The following is a 23,960-nucleotide window of genomic DNA, read 5'->3' on the forward strand; positions in this document are numbered from 1 at the left end:
CTTTTATGGTTAACAAGAGAGGACTTGTTTATGTTGTCATACTTTACAACATGCTTGTGGGGAAAAGCATTTCATTCTCTATATCTTTGTTTCCCCCTGTGCAAAAGTAAGAAAAATATTTCTAAAGTTTATGTTATCATTCTTTATAACCCAAGTTTAAATTTTGAGTCCCTAATGGGGAAAAAATTTTAAAGCACCCAATGTCCTGTTTACAGCAATGAGGGCTGTCTTTCAGTTTGATGTGTTAGTCTGTATTTCTACCTCTGCTAATTGTAAGAATTTAAAATATGCACACCACTGCAAATGCATCAGCATTTTCACTAGACCATGATTATGGGAAACCTGATCAAATTTCTATAAAAATAAAATTTTAAGGTATTTATTTCTGATGGTCACTGGCCTATGAAACTGCTTGCTGGATTGTCAACCTGATATTTTTTTATCCCATTTTTGCATCCAGAGAAGTAAAAAATGAAATGAAAAACTCTTTGAAAATTACCATCTTTGCTAAAGAAGGGTAGAAACACTCCTCTAAGATGAGTGGCAAGATCACCCCACGGCCGAGTGCCGCAGCACGGTGCCACACTGCGGGAGGCAGCTCAGAGGGGAGTGTGGGCATTTTTGCTATGACTCAGAGAGGTGGCAAGGACGCTGGTTCATTTTAAAGTGGAATTGTGTTGACAGCAAATAATCCTTTGGGATGAGTATATCTTTCTTGCATCAAAATCTGCCTTCAGTTTTGGTTGCATAAGTCCCAGAAATCATCACAATGTGCAGCTTGGCATCTGGAAGGGGGACTCCCAGTCCTGACTTAAGCAACATTCAGTTCAGCTCCTCTCTGCAAAGCCAGGGCAAGTGTCATTTATATCTTGAGATTTATTCTTAATTCCCTGAACTATACTCATTGATGTTTATTAAACCAATCCTCTGTGTTTTAGCACTATTTCCAGGATTTACTTTGCTAATTAATCAATTAAATTAATGGTTGATTATTAACCAATAATGTATTATTAATCAATTGATAACAATTATCATTAATAATCAATTAAATCAAAACCACTAATATGGCCTAACTGTATTTTTCATACTCCTTAAAATCCTAAGAGAAATTATGTCCTATCATAAAAAGGATGATTTGATGGTGAATCATTAAGACAAAGATCCCACAGCCTGTTGGCTCTGAAGCTGCCACAGGCAATTTTTTTTTTAAGAATAAGAATATCAGAATTTTCTGATGTACTTTTCATAGGATATAGCAATGACTTATTTGCAAATTTAGATGGGTTTTGGAAAAAATCATTTTGGATGGCATAGATATATGTGTACATATAATTTAGGCAAAATGATCTCATTGACTAAATTTAGAAAACTGATAAATCCGAGAGAGGAAGCTACTAGTGAAATAAATAAGACTGGGTGCGGGGAAAGGAGCCTGTGTTTGGTGTCAGACCTGTTTGGATCCTGGGTGCTCCTGGCAGGTCACTCAGCTTCCCTGGGCTCTGTGTCCTCATCAGTCCTTGAAAAGTTACAGGAAGAATGAAATAACTTCCTGTGTGTGTGTGTACATGTGTGTGTATTAATATATATATATAAACTCTGTGTGTGTGTACACATATACGGTTGAATATATATATAGTTGACCATTGAACATGAACTTCAACTGTGCTGAGCCTCTTATACGTGGATTTTCTTTCACCTCTGCCACCCCTGACAGCAAGACCAACCCCTCCTCTTCCTCTTCCTCCTCGGCCTACTCAATGTGAGGATGATGAGGATGACAACCTTTATGACAATCCACTCCCACTTAATGACTAGGAAATATATTTTCTCTTCCCTATGATTTTCTTGATAACATTTTCTTCTCTTTAACTTACTTTGTTGTAAAAATACAGCATAGAATACATATAACATGCAAACTATGTGTCCATTTACTGTTTCTGTTATTGGTAAGGTTTCCAGTCACCAGTAGGCGATTAGCAGTTAAATTTTGGGATGGTCAAAAGTTGTAGGCAGATTTTTGACTGCACAGGAGGTTGGGGCCCCTAACTCTCATATTGCTCAAGGCCAACGGTGTGTGTTTGTATGTGTGTGTATATGTGCATATGTGTATATACAGACAAAAGTCACCATATGTGGGGAAAATGGCAAATTGTAGCTAAATGTACCTTTATTTATAAAATATTCAATTTAGGAAAAGGGAAAATTTTTGTAAAGTTTTGTAATGAATATTTTCCCTATGTATGGCAACCTTTGGGATACCCTGTATATTATTTGTGTATATATATGTGTATGTGTATATATGCATGTGTATATATATGTGTATGTGTATATATGTGTGTGTATATATATGCGTGTGTACATATATGCATGTGTATATGTATGTGTATGTGTATATATGCGTGTGTATATATATGCGTGTGTGTATATATGTGTGTGTATATATATGCATGTGTATATATGCGTGTGTATATATATGCCTGTGTATATATATGTGTGTGTATATATGCGTGTGCATATATGCATGTGTATATGTATGTGTATGTGTATATATGCGTGTGTACATATATGCATGTGTACATATATGTGTATGTATATATGTGTGTGTACATATATGCATGTATATATGTGTATGTGTATATATGTGTGTGTATATATGTGCGTGTGTATATATGCACGTGTATGTATATGTATGTGTATATATGCATGTGTGTATATATGCCTGTGTATATATATGTGTATGTGTATATATGTGTGTGTGTATATATGCCTGTGTATATATATGTGTATGTGTATATATGTGTGTGTATATATGCATGTGTATATATATGAGTGTGTGTATATATGCATGTGTATATATATGTGTATGTGTATATATGCATGTGTATATATGTGTATGTGTATATATGCGTGTGTATATATGCGTGTGTATATATATGTGTGTGTAGAGAGAGGGAGAGCGCACGCACCTCACGGGGGCGCATCAGAATGCTGTCGTAGCCGCTGGGCAGAACTGTCTACCCGAGGCTACAGCTGACTACAGGTGACTTCCTAAGCTGCTCCCCCGACTCCTGGCCTCCCCAGATGCAAGTCCCGTTCCTGTGCGTTGACCAAAATCAGACAGCAGGGACTGAATCCTCAGCCTCTGTGTTGCCATTTTAGTTAGAATCTGAATTGCTGGCTTTCCATGCCACGCCTCCTCCGGGCCGGGGAGGCGCAGGTGGGCCCTGTGTCCCTGCCGGGAGCTGACACTCCAACAAGGGCTGCCGGTGGGACTTGGCCACCCTTGAGGGTGTTTTTCCCTGGCCCGGCCGGGCTGCGGGGGCCGCACCGCGGTGTTGATGGATCCAGGACTGCCAGCTCGGCAGCCTTCCCTTCGTAGGCTGCGAGTGCTGTCGGGTCTGCCACGTGGGAAGGCAGGGCAGCTCCTAGGGGCACTGACAGAGTAAAGCTACACAATATCGCATACTCCGAGTTTGCATCCACAACTACAGAAATACTTTCTGTTAAAACATAAGCTCTCGGGCAATTTCTTCAGAGACTGTATGAGTTGGACAGGTGTCTTGTGCAAGCAGAAGTTAGGTTGTTGGTAAACAAGGAAACACGATAATTAAATGACAGGATCACATTTTCTGTAAAAGCCTTTTCTGCAAGGAAATACTCATAAATCTGTCACTGCACTTTTAAAAATACCAGCATGGTTTTCCCTTTATTTCGAACAAGCCCTGGCATGATCTGCCCCTCCCCGCCCAGCACCCCGTCCGTCCCTCCCCATCCTCAGTTGTGGCGCCGACGGCCAGATGTCCCTCGAGGTCTGTCTTCCGCTCCGCGATGGCAGTACGTGGCAGCCAACCGGAGAAGACGCTGCTCAGCCCCGAGTGGTGGTGGGCTGCAGGAATACGCTCCCAGGAATGGGCAGTGAGAAGCGATGCGTGGTGCCCCGTGTTAGGGAGGCGTGTGACTGGTGGCAGCATTGCACTCATAGAGGTGGCCAAGGCGTGGGCAGGGCAGAGCGATGCTGCCAGCCGGGGCACTGGCCCGTGCGTGTTACACCAGGGAGACCCAACTATAGGCTGTGTCAGCCACCACATTTGGGGTCTTTATGTTAAAACAGTTTATCCTGGACTCAAATCAAGGCACTCATGAGGCACATCTTGGCAGTCATTTGCTATTTGGGGATGAAAAAGGCCATGCTCTGGGTGGGGGGACGCGCAAGCTATAGGGCAGAGCGGAGCTAGATGCCACTCACCGCCTGGGCTGGCCCCCTGGTGCGACGCACACACCGCGAGTCCCTGTTGGGTGGCCCCTCTCAGGGCCTTCACCGCTGCCCTTCCTCAGCCTGGAATGTTCTCCAGATGCCCCCATCACACACTGCACTGCTCGCGTCCTTCTCTCGGGTTTCACACTCGCTCTTGTTCCCCAGGGAGGTCTACACTTAGACCTGTCTGTGGTCACCTAGGACTTGCACATCTTTTCTTCCCTGTTTTACTGACATAACTGTGCAGCTCAGTAAACCGCAAGGTCCCCGGGGACAGAAGCTGCGCCTTGTCCGCTCCTGTGTTCTCAGGAACTAGTTTGGTGCCTGCCACAGAGCAGAACATAGCACATACTTGTTGCATGAAGCAATGCACTGTTCTCCCCATTTTTTGTCCTGCCACATAACCATAATATCCAGTATATCAAAATACTCTGCAAATGTGAAGACAAAATAAAAAGTATTTGAGGAGGACACATAGTTACAATATTTTTCTTGTACGTAGCCACATAAGCCACAGAGCTTCAGTTGCTTAGTTTGATTTCCAAACAGTAAGTGCACAGAGGGGCTGAGTTCTTATAATGCATTTTCTTTTCAACTCTTTATTTTCCCTGCTGCTAGAGAAGTTTAATTCTGCTGTCTGATTTTTTTTTTCAGTTTATACCCTGGAAAGGTAAGGTGATAAATACAGGCAATCATTGCAAAGTATGATTATTGCTGGGTGCTAATATTTTCAAATTGCCGAAGATTTGTAGGGACACCACAAACTGGCCACACTGTCAGGAGCATTTGGCAGTCAGAACTGGCAGCGAGAAAGCAGACCGTAAATTTAGAAAGCATTGCACCATAGTCAGGAATGCACCTCAAAGTCACCTCCAAATATGTCATGGCCATGTAGCTGGGGTTCAGCATAAATTGAACCACCCTTTATTATATATTTTGCGGTATATGAAAAACTTCAAAAAGCATGGCCGGGCACGGGAGAAAGCCCATCTGTTGAGTTAAGGTAGAAGTTTCATCACAGATTCCACCTGCTGTTGCCAAGTTAGAAAAGCCATATTGCATGGATACTTTTTCTTGCACCCTTTGGCTTTACGGAAATAATTTAAAAATTTATTCTATTACTTAGTCCCTTAATAGTAAATCACTAGGATAATTTTCTCAGCAATTGCTATGTCAGAGTAAAGCGATATGCCGAAAAAGAGATGTTTATTTCTAATACATGGGTGCTTTAACATAGCACAGGATGGTGATGACTAAGATTTGCATGGCGAATGTATTCTGTCGAAATGGCAACATGGAGTCCTTTTGCCGTATTGGCTGAGCAACCTAGTTTAAGGGGAAAAATAGCATTACTGGTTTTGTGTATTCCGGTAATTGATGAAATGTGTTAACAGATAGCTTATGGTTTCTTTTACTGCTGTAGCCCCAAATAGAGCGTGCCAGGCCATTTACGTAGATTTCCAGGATATTTTTTGACAAAGTTCTGTACCAAAGGAATTAAAAGGAAGCGTGTGTGTGTGTGTGTGTGTGTGTGTGTGTGTATGAGTCATAACAACAGGAAAGACGTTGAGCTCGTGTACGGTAAGGGGGCCTGGCTGTGCGACAGGGGACAATAGATAAAATCGGCAGCTGGCAGCAAGTGGGCATATTCCTCAGCAGTATTCTTCAAGGATGAGCACGAGGAATAATTTTATTGCATGGTTGAAAAATATTTGAGAGAGAACATGCATGATAAAATCGAGTCTGTGTCCAAGTAAGCCATGAGTTTTAAACCCAGTAGGAACGCACGTGTTTAAACTGTGTTCTTCCAAATCTTGAACTGGGACGCTCAGACTGAGAGAAGGAGAGTTTTAGGACTCGGGCGCAGGTAGTGGTTAGGGCGATGGTTGGAAGGGTATGTGGTGTGGGCTGAACGGGCCACGGGCAGCTGCTGTCACCAGGTCAGGAGTAAGCTACGAGCAAATGAGAAAGACACTCTAGGAAATGAAGAGGTGAGGAAACCAAGGTTTGGCCCCACACATGATGAAGATGAGCAGTTTTTGGAGTATCATGGAATTGGAAAAGGTACTTGGAGGGTCTATATGAGGAAGAAGAATAAGAAACAGGTCTTAAGTTCCAGGGCCCTATGCCCTACTTTCTGTTCACATGTTCCATTTTATCTTATATATGTATGTTCATATATATGTGAATTTCATAGAAGAATCAAGATTTTGCTTGGGGGGAAGCAAAAGGATTCTATTGCTTAAAAGTGTTTTTTATTTTAAATCTCTGGCCTAGATACCTCGCTTAGGGCCAGCCCCGTAGTTCTGAAAAGCTAACTTGGCAAAAATCATGCAAGATGGACTCTGAAATGAACGTGGTCTTCGCCAGAGAGGAAAAAGGATCATTCTGTTCTAAAATTCATTCAGTTTCTTTCACTGAAATTTGAAGTTCTTATAAGATGAAGCATCATTTTATATAATTTTAGTAAAAAGACTAAAATTAATATCTAATTACCTATTAACAACTTTTAGGGGATTATCAAAGTTGTTTGTTTTTTTCTTTCAGAGTTGGTAGGAACATTGCTTGTGAAATTTTACTCTAATTTTTTTAGGTTTCACTTTTAAAGGTCTTAGACAAGTTCTTTTAGAAATGAGTTTTTAAAGAGAAATAACAACCATATTTGACATATTCCTTCCAACAAATTATATGAAAGAAAGAAAACATTCCCCAAATGGGTAGCAAATGACAAGACAGACTCTCAGGGCACACTTGATACCAACAGGGTGCAATGACAGGAAGGGCACAAGAGGCCTTGAGAATGAGGTTAAGCCAACCCGAGTTTAAGAAAAGCAATTTATTGGACCAAAAGAATCTTTCACTTAAGGTTATTTCCCAAGAAATTAGTCATTTATTTTCATCCTTATGAACTGAGTTCCAACTTAGTAGGAGCAGGGAAAGCTATTTCTCTGACATCTAAGAAGAAAAACTGTGGCTCTGCTCTCCAGGCTTGCGCTTTATTTTTTCCACATTAATCTGCTTTTGAAAGCTGACATGAAATCAAAATAAAATTGGGAAAGTGGCTTAAGAAAAAGGTTCTTTTTTTTTTCCTTTACAGTTCTTTGGCTTCATCTCTTCTGGATAGTATTCCTTCTATTTTTACCCCACATTTTATTCTATATCCAATATAGATTTTTATTTTATTCTATATCTAATATCTATTTTATTCTATATCTAATAATGTATTTTAAATATTGGCTTGTCTTTGGTTTTGAATTCCTTCTAATCATGTGCCAATTTTTGGAGGTAAATATAAAACATTAAAAATGGAGACTGATTCCAATGTTAAGGCATATTGTGGAAATTATTAGCCATTTTAATATGTGCATGTTTATATAATTTTTGGCCTGGCTTTAATCTTGTACTAAATAATTTTTAAATTATTCTTAGCTCGATAAGATTTAATTTTACAGTTTTATATCAGATTATATAAATTCTTAGCATTCCTTAGAACAAAGTTATATAAAATGATTCCATAGAAAACTTCTTTAAATAATTAAGGTAATTGGTTTCTAATAAGTAATGCATATATTTTATTGTTCTGAAAATATTTCTATGTTAAATGGTCAATTATAAACCTGTGTCTGCATTAAGCAGAGATATTACTCACATAAACTTACCTTCAATATTAAAAAGAAAATTTAAGTTAAAGGCAGAGCATACCTCAATTTCCTGTTTCACACCTACAAACTTACCTGTGATCACATTCCTCCTAAATATCTTCCCTCTGGCCTTTGAGTATTTCTTCTCCTGGCCAGTCCTACCCTTTTTACTGATGATCCCATTTTGTCTCCTCCAGATGCTGGAAATTCTGACATTGCCTATTCCCTCTAACTTCTGCATATTCAATCCTAATCTCTCTTTGCCCCCTGCTCATTTCCTAATGCCCTGTCCGTTGCTCACACCTGCCATATCCATCATATAACCACCATATCCATGAGGATTAGTGTTCTCTGCCCCTTGCTCTCCAGCCACTGCCACTTGGCTCTTGACTTCAAAACTTCAGAGTCTCGTCCATCAGTAATCTCAGGGATTTCCAAATGTCCACATCCCAGGGATGCTATTCAGCCCTCCAGTTACTTAACCTCTCCAAGGCATATTACATTAATAGTAATAGTGACATCCCCATTCCCTTAAAATATCCCCTTCTCTGGTTTCTGTTTCTATGACCTGATCTTCCCCCCCCCCCCCCCCCCCCCCCCCGCCTCCATGATGACTCCTCCTCTCATTCATAGGTTTTTTTCTTTCTGGCCAATCCATTTCTTATAACTTTTAAAGTAACACAAGAATGTATGTTCACTGAAAAAAAAAATAGAAGCTAAAGATGAACAGAAGAGAAAAATACCAACTGGAGCCCGCTGAAGGAGACCTCCATGAGCCCTCTTGGGGAATTAGAATTTGGCACTAGGAGACATTGAAATATTTTGAACCAGGGAGTCAGTGGGTCCCCTGGCTTTTTGGAAATTACTCTGGTGTGAGAATGGGTGGGAACAAAGCTAGAAGATGAGTTAGATGGTAGTTCAGGGAGAGGGAATGGTGGTTGCAACTGCAGATGGAGAGAGATGAGTGTATTTAAGAAATAATTGAGAGGTAAAAACAATAGGACTTGGTGACTTTTTAGATGTGAAGAATGAGGAAGAGGGAAGGGAGATGATGCTGGAACGTCTGGCTTGGACACAGGATTTATGGGTGATGGAAGGAGTCTGCTTGTGGAGGGAAACAAGGATTCATTTGGGACACAATAGCTTTGAACATGTTAGAATACACAGAGATGCAGGATATGTATATACTTGATAGGCAAACATGTCCTTAAAGACACAGATTTGAGAGTCGTGGTCTGTGAAATAATGAGAGTGGATAACATTTCCTTTTGAGAGCCTGTAGAGAAAAAATGAGAAGGTTGAAGGACATACCATGATGTCCTGAGTCCCATCATGATGGACTAAGAAAGAGGATTCCACAAAAGAAGCATTTAGAGTATTAAAGGGGGAAAAATCCAAACCAACAAATCAGAAAAGGGTTGTTGAAGTCAAGAGAAGAGAGTATTTTAAGTGCAAGGGCATGACCAAAGGAACAAGTGCTACTGGAAAGTAAAATAAGACAGGAACCAAAAGTGTCCCCTGGGTGCATAGCAAAGTGAGGACATGGGGGTAACAAGTCAGGTCACGCCTTGAAAAGTCTGGCTGAGAAGGAGGAAGCGAGGATGGTAGCTGGAAAGGGAGGTGAAAGGAGGTTTGGTGGTTTCTCCTTTTGTTTCCCTGGTTTGTTTCTGTTCTGAGACAGAGAGACCGAGTGTGTTTAAATGCTGAGTGGCAGCCAGAGCAGGAGAGAGGGCGGGGGGCACGGTGAAGATGCTGGAGGAGTGAGCTGCCCGAGGAGGCGGAGAGGGAGGCAGGAGAAGGCAGCGCACCAGAGCGAGGCGGCCGGTTTGGCCGGGAGGAGGACACCTCTTCCACGCGGCAGATGGGAAGGCGGAAATGATGGGCTCGCGGCGGGAATCCGTGTGTGTGGCGGCAGGGAGCTGGGCCATTTCCCTTTTCGTGATTTCTATTTTCCCAACCAAGTAGGAGGCAAAGACATATGCTGAGAGTGAGGGAGCTGAAGTGGTGGGCTAGGTAATTTGAGGCGAGGAGAGGAGGTTTTAAATAGCTGCTTTTGGAAAATGAAAGCTGATGACAGAGACACCTGGGCGGACTGCCGGGCAGCACAGAGGCCGCGGGTGAGGTTCGAGGTCAGGAAGGTGCGTGCCGTGGCCGCTCTGTGAGCGTGGCCCGGGGGCCTGGCCGGGAGCCAGGATGTGAGCTGTGCAGCGGGCACGCTGGAAGGGCGAGGGCGAGCCGGGAGTTAAGCCTGGCGGTGGCCGTGGGGGCCGTGGGGGCCGTGGGGGCCGTGGCGCGCAGGCCGGGCGCTCGGGCTTGAAGACGGGTCAGCGCCTCTGTGTTCCTGGCCCGTCCTGCCTCCTCTGGAGCCTGCAGTTTGCGAAAGACGGCGATGAGAGGCCGAGATGGAGCCGTGGCCGGCGTCTACACGGTCCCGTGGCCGGCGTCTACACGGTCCGGGCGCGAGAGTGGTCGCCGATGAACAAGGAGCAGAGGGAAGATCGAGGGACCTGGGAGGTCAAGGTCTGAGGCTAGAGGAGAGGCTATTGCTTGGGTCGAAATGTTTTTTGTCTTATTTCCTGTAGGGATGAGATGTCCCTTTGAGTCACAACTTTATGCACACTTCAGAAAAACGTACTGAGTAGCTGGGTGTCGAGGAGGCTGCAGCTGCCCTGCTGCGCAGGAGACGGGGCTCGGGCCCTGCTCTGCCTGCCCGATGTGGGGAGATTCCAAAGGTCGCCGCAGACCTCGCCGGCTGCTGATGACCGATCCGCGCTGTGGATTAGCTTGCTCTTGCACACGGCGACCCGTCCTGCGTGGAGCTGGCCTAAATTTGGAACTCAATCCCCTTTACCCGTCTTCCCCACTCACTGCAGCCCACTGTGAAAACAGCAAAGAAACCAAAACAGAAACATTTATAAGGTCATTGTGTGCAAAGCGAAAAAGAAAAAGAAGCAAAGGTTTGGAGGGACGGAAGGGAACATACGTGCAGCGATGCCAACAGCTGCCAAGCGGAGTGTTAGACGTGTCAGTTCTTGAAAAGCCCCGTGGCCATCTCTGAACGGGCGGTCATTCCCCTGGAAGCTGCTCACTTCGCCGTCTTTTCTCTTCTCTGCTGTCTGCAAAGGAAGGGAAGGTTCTCGTACGTCCTGCATCTCAGTGTTTCGGTTTTCTCCAGGCTGCACCTTCAGAGTCAGCTCCACGTCTTCTTGTATGTTGAAAACGTGGCCTAATTGTTACATTGAGTCCAGAGATGGGATGCCTCAGACCACAGCAGTGAAGGTGATGAGAAGGGGTCAGATTCTGGGTGTGTTTTAGAGGCAGAGCCAAGAGGTTTTGCTCGTGGCTTGGGTAAGGGCTGCAAGAGAAAGAGAGGCGTCAGGATACACCAAGGTTTCAGCCCGAGCACCTGCAGAGCTTGGTTGGCATTAACCGAGAAGGGGAGACTGCGGGGATTTGGGTTTGGGATGGAGGATCAGCATTGTGCGTGTGAACTTTGAGGTGTCATTTTTATCTCCAAGTGGAGATGTCAGGTGGGCAGTTGAATGGTCTGGAGTTCTGCTCAGGGCTGGAGATTGAAATTTTCAAGGAGCCACAGTTAAATCTACCTAATTCTGCTCTGTTTGAGTGCTTTATATATACAACCTTTCCCCAAGAAATTTATTTCTAAATATTATCTCACAAAACTGATCTAACAATAAACCACAGACAACGACATAGACTTTCAATATCTTGATCAGGGGAGAAAACTCAAGCTTGGACACTGTATCCAAAGGTGATATCAAGAGGGCGTGTTTCTTACAGTCTGGAGGAAACTTATGGATTATTCCAGATAGAGTAGTAGATTTAACTCTTAATCTAATTCTACTTTCTTCTGAAATCTCACATTACATCCAAATAAAATTTTTTTTAAAAAAAAGACTGACAGGGACAGGGAGAATTGGAGGATTGTAAAGGAGATAACAGCAACAAAAATTTGCAATTTTTCAAATGGAAGAGAGGCAACTGCATCGCTCTGTGGTCCCCAATGCCTGTGCTGTGGACCAGTCTCAGCCCATGGCCTGTTGGAACCAGGCCGCACAGCGGGAGGTGAGCAGTGGGCAAGAAGCGAAGCTTCGTCTGTATTTACAGCCACTCCCCATCACGCGCATCACCGCCTGAGCTCCGCCTCCTGCCAGATCCGCAGCCACATTAGGAGTGCGACTCCCACTGTAAACTGCACGTGTGCGGGATCCAGGTTGTGGCGCCTTATGAGAATCTAATGTCTGATGGTGCTCTACTGAAGTTGGAGCTTTTGTGGGAAGAAAAGTGAGGGCTGCATCTCAGCCGGCTTCAGCCTGGTGTGTTCATGGAGAGCACACTTGCGAGTGTCCCTGGGCCACCCAGACCACACTGCTGTAAAGTGCAAAGTCAACAAGCCCTGTGTGTGTGCACAGTTTCCCGTCACCCAACAAGTGACTGACATCTGAAGGACATCTTGAACTTGGAAGATAGAGACGCAAACAAATGGAAACAAACAAATACATCATTGGAAGAAACAGAGTGTAGCCAAGAGAAGGGAAAAATTAAATTATTACAATTAATACCCATAGTATGGTAGAAATGGTATTATATCCATGAATCCAGAGCCGGATTCTATGAAAAAAAAAATTCAAGGAACACAAATTCAATAGATGAGTTGAAAGATCTAAAGTTAAAGAAACTTCCCAGAAGTAGAGCCAAGAGATAAAGGCATGAAAGATAAGAAAATTAGAAAACCAGTGCAAAAGATCTAATTTCAGAATATCAGTTCCAAAAAGAGTCGACTAAGAAAATGGAGAGAAGGAAATGAAATGAAACAACTCAAGAAAATTTCCCAGAACTGAAGTGCAGGAGTTGCCAGTGATAGGGCCCATCAAATGCCCTGTATAGAATGAATAAAAATAGACCTAGGATAGGATAGCATCATGAAATGTTAGAACAGAAGTACAAAGAAAAAAATATTTTTGTAATCTCTGAAAGAGACAGAGAGAGATAGAGAGAAGGGTATCACAACCAAACATCAAAAATAATCATTTTTAACTTTGGACTTCTTAACCATAACACTGGAAGCAGGAGGATAATGCAGTGGTGCCTTCAAAATTCTAAAGAAAAATTACTTCACGCCTAGAATTCTATACCCAGGCAAACAGTTAATCAAGGATGAGGGTAGACGTGTAAGTCTCGGGAGGTGGCCTCCCTCGTACATTTTTCAAGGAGCTACTGGAGGATATGATGATGCCATGTCATCGCTTAAACTATCAGGATGACTGCTGCTCAGCCCATCTGATGTTCTAATCCATGCTTGGTCTTGTGTTGACCGTGTATTGATGGTGTTCCTGTCGGCTCTATTTCCTAGATTATTTTGTCCCGTGGAAATGTCCTTTCACCTACTCTTAAGAGCTGGAGGAGAGCCACCGTGAAACCCAAAGCAGAAAGTGCAGAGCAGCCTGTTCCCTGTACTGTGTTTCTACAGGACCACCAGGCCCCAGGCCACATCACAGCCTGCCAGAGGCCCTGGACACTGCGAAGCCCTGTCTCTCAGGGCCCACTCATGTCTCCAGAAAGGAGTCTTGTAACTCATCAAAGAAACAGACCTTGACGGGGACCCGGGCTCTGCTCTGGTGATCTTCCCTGGGTGCCTGTTGCCAGTCCTTGCACAAAGCTGCCCCATGTGACCCTCAGCCGCCACTGGTAGCGGCAACCTGACTTCTTCACGAGGGGGTCGCCATGCCAGCCAACACCAGGCACATTTTGTCACTTGGCACTTGTTGCTGGCATCAGGGTGAGCATACCGTGCCTGGCGTGTTTTCTGCTGGAGTGACGATGGCTGGCAGCTCGAGAGCAGCTGCTGCAGGCCAGGTCTTGTCCTGGGAGCTTCATGCATGCAATGTTGACACCTTTTTGGAGGCATCACAGATAAAAGAAACAAGTGATTACCAGCGATGGCTCCCCATGCATGTTCTCCGTGGCCTTGTCATCAGTTGCTCCTCTTCCTAGCTCATTGTTGCTGTTTTCAAGAGCAGTTACAGGCTGGGTGCAGATCCTTTCTTCTTGTAGCAGTCAGTCAGGGCAAGAAATTAACTATAGTGGCTAAAAATATTATCAGTCTATTTCATCTCTCTGTAGTCTTTTCCACATTCTTTTGCTTAAATTGAATTTTCTGACTTCAGCATTTCCCAACCCTATAGGAATAAAGAAGAGTACTTAAATTAAAAAGCATTTGAGTTTGGATTAATCTGGCAGACTGGAGTTTATAGAGTAGGGTATCTTTTGCAAGAGTAAGGTACAGTTGTTTTATTCAGTTACTCTAAAAACAGGAGATATGGATGAGCTCTGGTTTTTAAATAATATAAATTCATAAACATATCGTTTATCTTTACCTTTATGTGACTATTTAAAATTCTGACCACTTACCTATTCTTTCTACCTCTCCTATTTCCCATTGCAAAGATATTCCAAATCTAATTCATTTATCTTATTTTTTAATTAACATTTACTTCATGCCTTTGTTTACCTATAGGGTCTGTCTTAGTCTGTTTTCCATTGCTGGAACAGAATACCACAGCCTGGGTGATTTGTAAGGAAAATAAATGTATTTCTCACAGTTCTGGAGGCTGGGAAGTCCAAGAGCACAGTGCCAGCATCTGGCAAGGATCAGCCCACAGCGGAAGGGGACCAGGTGGCAGCAAGCCCATGGGAGAGAGCAGATGGGGGCAAACTCATCTGTTTATCACGAGCCCCCTCCCTCTAGAACAACACTAATCCATTCATGATGGTAGAGCCCTCATGACCTAATCACTTTTTTTTTGAGACAAGTCTTGCTTTGTCACCTGGGCCAGAGTACAGTGGCATCACCATAGCTCACTGTAACCTCAAACCCCTAGGCTCAAGCAACCCTCTTGCCTCAGCCTCCTGAGTGGCTGGGACTATAGGCGCTCACCACCACGCCCCGCTAATTTTTCTATGTTTAGTAGAGACAGAGTCTCGTTTTTGCTCAATCTGGTCTTGAACTTCTGATCTCAAGCAATCCTCCAGCCTCCGCCTCCCAAAGTGCTAGGATGACAAGCTCAAGTCATTGCGCCGGCCCCTAATCACCTCTTAAACATCCCACCTCTCAATACTGTTAAATGGCAAATTTCAACATGAGTTTAGAAGGGGGAAAACATTCAAACCATAGCAGGGTCTTATGTTCTTCTGGACTAGAGACTGATTCAGGAGAAAATTCTAATTTGAGTAAGAATTTATCAATCTATTATGATGAACATGGAGAAGTATTAGTTCTAATGCCCTGATTTTTGTTTTTACCCACTTAACAGGACACCACAAGCCTTCTAATACATAAATTTTCAATATAACTAGACTAAAATTGCTTATTTGAAGCAATCGAATTAGAAGAACCTTAACAGAGAAAAAATGAGCTGACAGCACATTTTAATGTCTCCACTCAACAGCAACCTCCAATTAAAGATAACAAGAGTAATAATAACCATCACTTATGAGCACGTAGCACAAGCACTTCATATTAAGTATCTCATTTAATGCCCTATCTACCTTATAGTCACTCCAGGTCACACACAATTAGGAAGAAGTAAAGTCAGGATTCCAAGTCAGACTGTGTGAACTCAAAGCATGAATTCATAGTCTCTACACTGCGTGATCTATGGGAGCAGGTTTTTTCCCAGAGAATTAGCCTCAGCACTTTTATCTCTCTAAAGGCAAAATGCAATTTTAGTGGCGCACACCTGTAGTCCCAGCTACTCGGGAGGCTGAGGCAAGAGGATCACATGAGCCCAGGAGTTTGAGGCTGCAGTGAGCTATGATGATGCCACTGCACTCTAGCCTGGGTGACAGAGCGAGACTCTGTCTCAAAAACAAACAAACAAAAACCCCTGCAATTTTAAACAACCTCTTCCACATAGTTGTCTTTATCTATCCTTACCCCATCCTCCCATTAGCATTCTTATCCAGGAAACCTCTGCATGCACAGATACCCGTTAGATTGATAGGAATAAAAATTGAAGAGCAGTCTGCAGCTGTTCCAGCTGACACCACGAGCTTCTGCCCTGGGCATGCAGAAACTTGTCACTTCCCTTTCCTCTGAGCACAGGGCCTGGCAGAGCCCCGCAGTCCTGCGCCAGCCTGGCAATGAAACCACTCTCCATCTCTAGCACGTTCAGAAGGTGGCGAGTGCGCTCTGTCGTACAGCTCATTTCCACCCCCAGCACTAAGACCCAACGCTCCAATCTCACGCGTGTGTGAGTCTGGGAACAAAAGCTCGCTCTCTAGTGGAAGGCTCACGCAAAACAACGTGGAGGAGCCCCGAGGACGAACTTACTCAAATGCGAGTGACTGTCTGCACAGAACGGGCACCAGATGGAATAAGCAGGACCCACTGCCACGCTTTGCAGAGTGGACCTCAGGTCACGCATACCCGGCGTGCGTCACCGGGCCCGTCACCTCGAGGAGGATGGCCACCACGACAAGGCCGGCCCCTGGCTCCTTTCACCGGCCAAACAGAACCGAAGGTTTCGCCCCAACCAGCAAATGTTAAGTGTGTTTCGAGGCCCTGGCTCTGGTGAGCTGTCATATGAAATGAATTACCCAGGCTCGGAGTCTGGATGTGTAAGAAACTGTGGCGGAGTCTCCATGGAACAGCCGCGCCCAGCCAGCCCGAACATTCGGGAAGCCTTTCCCGGGCAGACGCAGTGCAAGCGCATTTCTTGTTCCTGGGCTGTCCACGTGCCACCGCCACGCCGCAGTGCCCTGTCAACGGGAGACCGCCAAAGGACGGTTCGCAGCTCCACCAGCTCTAGGAACTCGATCTTTCTGGAAAACCCCCTAAACTTGGTATGCATGCAGGTATTTCAGAGCTCATCCGGCTCTAATTAGAACTCATACTTCCAGTCTGTGTTCGCCCAAACAATGTCGAGTCAAACCACAAGAAAATCTGTTATCACTCACACTGGTACATATTTTTCATACAACTGAAATATTATATAAAATCGTAAACTGTTAAATGGAAAAGTAAAAATTGAATGCAGACGCCGATTCCCATGCCGCCTTGGCCTCACCTTCCAGGAGATGTGAACCGCGGTCGGGCTGCACACGGAGGCCGAGAACCTCAGATCAAAGCTGCCCGCGCGGGGAGCAGAGGCGCCGCCCAGCCCACAACTTCCCGTCCCGCCAACGCGCAAATGTTATTTGTTGGAATGATGGTTTAAAGTGCTCTGTGCAATTAAGTTTTAAAAAGCAAAGGGGCCAGTTTCCGTCAATGTATATATGAAACTCCCGATAAATTTAAAGTCCTTGGGTGTGTTTGGGGGAGGGGGAGAGTTAACAAGAGGAAAGTGCTGGAAAGGATCACTTTAAAAAGGTAAACCTGAGGTGCTTTCCCCCTTGTAATAGTAAAAAAAAAATCTTTATAGTTGGAAAACAGTCTATAGATAAAAAGATAGATACCAAAGGAAATGTATACTAATTCCATATTCACTTGTACCAAATTTGCATTTCACTTTCCTAAGAAGCCTACTCACTCCTTTTAAGTAATCATTGCAAATAGGGTGCAAACTGCCTTCACCTTGCTCTGTGTATTAGTGTTTTGAAAACATGTACTTGTGCCTTAGCTTGTTTGTGAAGCTCTTAGAAAATAAAAACATATTCCCGACCCTGATTCAAACCCAAGACACATACATAGTACATATTGTTCAGATTGGGAAAGTAGCATGTCCTTATTCCATTTGTAAAACAGCATTAGATGCATAGCCTCTGGATATTAACAAAGCAATGAGTACCATTCATTGACAATGAAGTATTATAAAATATAGGAAAAACAATAAATTCAGATTGCAGCAAAACCAAAAGAGGGTTCTGGGAGTACTTCTCAAAGATCAAGCCATTCATAGCCTGAGCACACAGAAAATTCTAGACTTCCAACTATCTACACCCTTGATTGAGAATATTCCTGGCTAAATAAAATGGACAGAGCAGGCTAAATTCAGCTGTAATGAACAAATCACAGTGCCGGGGACATAGTAAGCTCAGTAGCTGATAAAATCCTTTCGCTGTATGCAAACCTGAGGTGACCTGTGGGCTTGACAACAATGTGTCATTCAAGGTAAAGTTCAGGAAGCCACTCTCACTGCTCATTCTAAGCCACTGGCTTCCTCCTTTCATCTCTTTATTTTTTAGCAATTTTCATCCTTGCCCATCCTTTCAGCCTTTACAATAGTGGACACCTGGACTCTCGGGGTTTAGTTTTTAAGCTGAAATGTCACTGACTGCCATGAGAGATACAGAATGAAGCCTCCTGGTTAATGCAAGAAACTTAGACAAAATAAATTCCCCAAAGAGGAGTAGTCCTCTTGGCACATTCAGGACTAGAAGTTAGTCAGGCAAAAGAAAAATTTGTTTGTGGTGTCATAAAAGGGTACCTGCCTTGATGAAGCATTTTCTTCCAACATAAAGCATGTGAGATGGTCACAGGAGGTCATCACCTTTGTCTAGATGATTCCTGCAGTAGCCAACATGCTTCTGGCTCTCTGTCGGCCAAACATTATGACGTAGGTCAATGGTTTATGCAACGTGACATTATGTAAGTGGCATCAAGAGTTTGGGAATGGAGACAACTGACTCTTGGAAAGCCCAAATGGGGACCAAAGAACAGCCACCAGGTCTGAGGGAGAATGGGCCGAACCCAGCCTTGGTTTTGACAGGCATCACATCAAGGGAGCCACGTGGGGCGGTGCTGGCCGGTGCCATGTGGAGCCTGGGTCATCGGTACCACGGAGGTCAACTGGAGACAAGGTGGGGCTGGGAGCAAGTGCGGACAGGAGCCAGAATTCCTCCTTCCTCCCAAACTAAGCAGGCCTGGCCTCCAGGAAATAAATGCCAGAACCAGACTCTGAACTGTGAAATGATCACTGTGGGAACGAATGCCATCACGGAGCTCTTGCTTTCAAATGCATAACCTGTAGGAAGCCACGCTGCCTCCTAAAATAACCCTCCCACTCCAAGCCCCTTACAGTCTGCCTCTAAAAGAGGCTGGAAGCTCTTCCCTCTTTCCTCCTTTCCCTTTCCTTCCCCTCCTGTTGTTTTTTTCTCTCCCTCAAGGAATCCTCCTCCCTTGCCAGGGTAAATTCTCCACTCTTCCCTCGGGCACGCAGACTTGGATTTGTGGACCGCTCAGGGGATAATCAAAACAGGAAGGGGAAGATCGGAGGACATAGGGACAGGAAAAGGCTGTGCGAGCAGGTGTTCCAGCATTCACTACAGGTGTCTACTGAATTCATCTTCACAGTGACCCTCAGAGGCAGGTGACCCGCAGGGCTGGGGACCTGCGAAGTCAAGGCCTCCTGTAGGGCCTTACGGGCAGCCTTTTGACTGAACTCAAATTTTACAGAACAAATGCTCTTATTAAAATGGGGTGCAGCAAAGAAAGATGAAGCTTTTCTTGCCTCCTTTGGAGCTTAAAAAAGAACACTCTTGAACTAGAAGGCTGCAGGTCCCCACCCGTGTACAGGTCAGCACAAGGTATGTGTCTAGTCTAGTGCCCTTCTCAGATAGTTGGGGGTCGAAGGTAGGACTGTATTTCGCCTCTTCCAAGATTTAAAAAGCAACACAATGATAAAACCATCAGAGCGGAGGCAGAGCAGGAGCCAGGCAGGTGGCCCCGTGAGGTAGACACTAGGTGGAATTTCTGTAGCTGGCCATCTGTTCTCCTTCAATTACCTGAACGTCAAATATGGGACAATTGGAGACTAGATTATTTCTATATTCCATTTGCTTGTGGAAATCATGCTTTCAGTAGAGCATCAGGTCTCCAGAAAGGTCTACAGGTAACCGTCATTCATTGTGATGACCTGGCCATAATAAAAAAATTCATATAGTAATAAATATTACCAAATAAAATGATTTAGACAGTTGGGAGAATTTTAGTGCTACATTTTGTAAGACAATGGAACCAACAAGGACCTGTGAATCCTTGAGAATTATCTACTCGGGAAAAAGAGGAATAAAATAAATCATCTGAAGGGAGATCATTAATAACGTTCAAAAATCCTCAAGGGAGTATATATATAATTTACCAAGACATTGGTTGGAATGTGTGGTTTCTATATGAGAAATAATGTAAGGATTGGAGAGCATAGGAGGAGAAAATAGGCCCATCTGGGAAGGAGGAAGTATTGCTACAAGGCTCCATGGCACCAGGCTGGTGCCATGATTTCTATGTAGTAAGTGAAGTATAAACAAATGGATTAATGCAAATACTGAGCTGATCAAGAGTTAAAAGTTGCAAGCTAGAAAAGGGATTTAAGTGTGAGTTGCTATACAAAGATATGTAATCCATGTGTAGGGTAACCAAGGAACGGTGGCTACTCTGTTCTTCCTGCCCATTATTTTTTCATCATTTCCTTGTCCTGCAGAGAGAGAATGAGAATATATAAGGGCGTATGTGTGCGTGCATGTGTATATCTATACAAAATCGCATAACCGTCAATGCTTACGACGTTATCTGTAAGACCTTCGACTCCAGATATTTCACTCTCAGACTAGAATGTTTCATTTTCACCTGTTTCCTATGCTCTGATCCACCAAAACTGTTTTTCTGCTTCATCGAGGTCTCTGTTCCTAATTCTCCCAATTATCAGTAGCCTGTTTTTCCTTCCTTCCAGCCCAGCACAGACCATACGGCTGTTCAAACAAACCACAACCCTACAACCTACGTCCTCTGTCCCCCACCTGGGTTATCAAAGGATGCTGGGGAAAAACAATGAGAAACTCGCAAGACGTGAGCTCCCCGAACTGCCCTGTTCCCCCACGCAGAACAGACTTTCTTCCCTTGAATCTCAGAAGACTGATCGTATCTTGTTCCCTTTTGTTCTCAATAATTTGTCTCTGATTGGTGAACTTCACAACTTAAGAGGTTCCTCCGAATAGGACAAATAGCCAACTGCAAGACGGTGCAAGGGGAGCGGGAAGCTGTCGGGCTTTGCGGGGCGGTGACAGTGGCAGGGAGAGGAGGGAGCGACCGACACGCGCAGAGCAGCCGAGGGGCACGGGCACGGTAGAGGACCAGCTGGCCGGAGCGGAGGGCGTGATGACGCCTCTCACGGGTGCAGGAAAACACATGGGGAGACCCATGTTTAGAGAGGAAAAATGTGAAAAGTCCACTCGGAACACACGAAGCTCGATGGCCGCGGGACGCACCGATGCCCCCAGGGGCTGTCGCAGTGGGGCTGTGGGGCCGGACAGCCACTGTTAAAGAAAGTTGGCTACGGAGGGAGGAAAGGGGGCAAAGCAGTGTCTTTCTGCCTTTTGAAAAAAGTGGAAGGCATGTGTTTAATAATGATGGAAAGGAACCCTTGGAAAAGGAGACCTGAAAGGAGACAGTCAGAAGAGACAGGTGCACGTGGTGGCCGAAGCACTGATGATGTGAGACTGCCATTTTCTTCTATTCGGATAATCACACGATCTTGGGCCATTCTTTGAATAGTTATTTAGTCCCCAAATATCCCTTGAATGTGTTCCTACCCCACGACCCTTACCTTTCACTCCGTCCTCACCACGCCTAGTGCCTTCGGTCTCTCCCTGCAGTCCGAGACTGCACACTGCTGCCACAGTTTCCCTTCTAAAATACACATACGACCATGCCACTCCCCTGATTAGAGTGCCCAAATAACCTCCTTTTGTTATCTACAGAATAAAAGCCGAACTCCTAAGCCTGGTATATTTAAGACGTTTCCCAATATTTCTCTTTATAGGATTTCTTTGCTTGTCAAATCATCCTCATTTGCTGGCATCATCCGCATGTGTTCTCAAATGCTGCTGTATAGAAAAATCTATGATTCAAACTAACTTTTAGCAGAACCATTCATTAGAGTCGTAACTGCTAGATTTTAAAAGTTCTAACTCATTTATCTGATATTTATTTGGCATCTACGATGTATTAGACACTGCATTATAAGTTTCTTTAAGCATTTACGATCTAAAGGACAGAAGGCAGTACCCCAAGTATCTGTTAAAATGGGAAGGATATAAGTGTAGCGACAGACATTTGAGTGAACTGCGGTGAGAGTCCCAAAGAGGGAGAAGTGGCATTTTGTTTGATGGGAATCAGTGCAGGCTTTGTGGGAAAGTTGTCTGGATCCATCTTGAAAGATGCATGAAATGTACTAAGTTAGGGGAGGGGGTGGGAGGGGATGTTGGGTAGAGAGGCGGCGTCCGTAAAGGCAAGAGAAATGGGGAAGTGTGACCTTGGGGTAGAGGAGAGACGAGTGGCTGGAGGGGCACCGAGGCCAGAGTGCACACGTCTTCCAAGGCAGGTTCGTCGATTGGGCTCTAGTTACCTGGCCTTGGGGATCAGTGAAAGTCTCTGTAAAGGGACTGGTATAATTAGGTTATGACACGATCGGGTGGACTGGAATTCAGACAGATTGAATCTAGGCATGGTGTGTGTTGGCTTGTCCTGGGAGCGGGAAACTCCAGAAAGGAGGTAAGAGAAATGTCAGAAGCAGCACCCACAGCAGTGAGATGCCCAGAGAAGGGGAGAGAAATGGGTCTAGCCCAGCTCCAGAAAATAAAAATGTAAGAGTTGCACGAGATATTCCTGCAGCTGATGCAGCACCATTGGAGTTTGCATTTGCCTAAATGGAATTGGTGGCTTTTCAAAATGTTTACTAGTAAAAATTATTTTCATAGCCTAACTTTATGTCTGTAGATTAATGGTTTTATTCTTGTTTCCCTTCTTCTCCCCCTCCCTTACTTGTGACAGCTGCTACTGGCGATGGTTGGGTCCCCTGATCAGGAGCTCCAGGAAGCTGCAGCTGGTTGCATATCCAACATCCGCAGGCTGGCTCTTGCTACAGAAAAGGCAAGATACACTTGAAACTGCAACGGACATTCCAAGCTACCAAATTTTACATGACACAGGACATGTCACCCCCATGGCCAGGAAACCTAAATTGGGAAACATGTGTTAGCAAGTCCTTCAATCAGTCTAAATGAAAACACACACACTGAAAATGCAAAGGATGCTTTGCATGTGAGAATTACATGGATGTTTTTGTTCTATTTAATATTTCAGGTATATGCTAAAATGTAAAGCTGATAAATATGTGATAATTTTCCAAGAGTGTGAGGCTGTATGTGTATGATATATATATTTCATCGATGCTTTTGTTTGTTGTGATTTTAATAAAAGATATGACCTTCGAATTGCACAGTTTCACAACTGTTCATGAATGTTTCTAGAATTCCCTTTCTGCTAAACCTATCTAACTGTCCTGTCATTACGGCTTTGGCTTTGTCTGTTTGATCGCTTGCAACCCACGAGAGAGTTCCGAGGAGATGTGCTGATTTCACAAACTGCTATTAAATAGAATTTAGAGTTAAGCAGCTGGACTTAGAGAGATTATCCTGAGGTCATCCGAAATTTCTTCTAAATACTATCAAACATCTGAGAAGATAATGTAGAACTGTCACTGTACCAGATAATGCAAATCACAAGAACATAAGCAATGAGTTTTTGTGACTCTTGGACTCACAGAGCGTAAACAATTATATGTTTTATTTCCCACAGAGATATACTAACATTTTATTGAAAGAAATTAATTTCTGCTGATGTGCGCTTTTACTGCACATAAAATTGCTTTGAATCCCTGAACTTGTTTTCGGCACACGAAGTACTTTTTAAAAAGTGGCTACGAAAGATTAATAGCATTTTATCAGGTTATAGAAACATTAGAACCCACTTAAAAGAATCACATACGTAACCTCGGTGTGCTGAAATGTTTGGGAACGAGCTGTCCTGAGCAGAGCATCGCAATACTAGCCAGAAAAATAGCTTTGGATGTATCAGCTTCATAAACTGACAACCTTTAAAAAGCAATCAGGGATGTTTTATTGAAAAATATCAAGATACTGTATATGTTTGCCATAATTTGGAGATGATCATAAACTTAATTGAATCAAATGTAAATAATTAGTATGAAATGAAACACCTGACCAGGAGGAAAGTGATTCCAGTGAGAGATGCCCCAATTAAAAAA

General features: G+C 44.0%; 1 protein-coding gene across 1 annotated transcript in view; it reads left to right on the forward strand.

Annotated features, from left to right (window-relative positions):
* ODAD2 (outer dynein arm docking complex subunit 2) overlaps nucleotides 1-22,890 on the forward strand; it is a 144,662-nt gene extending 121,772 nt beyond the window's left edge. The window contains exon 20 of the mRNA XM_020284096.2: nucleotides 22,685-22,890. Within this exon, the coding sequence (XP_020139685.1) occupies nucleotides 22,685-22,798 (114 nt within the window). The 3' untranslated portion in view covers nucleotides 22,799-22,890. The remainder of the gene's footprint in view (nucleotides 1-22,684) is intronic.
* The last annotated feature ends 1,070 nt before the right edge of the window (nucleotides 22,891-23,960 follow it).

This window comes from Microcebus murinus, chromosome 25 (assembly GCF_040939455.1).
Source record: "Microcebus murinus isolate Inina chromosome 25, M.murinus_Inina_mat1.0, whole genome shotgun sequence".
NCBI classification, from domain to species: domain Eukaryota; kingdom Metazoa; phylum Chordata; class Mammalia; order Primates; family Cheirogaleidae; genus Microcebus; species Microcebus murinus.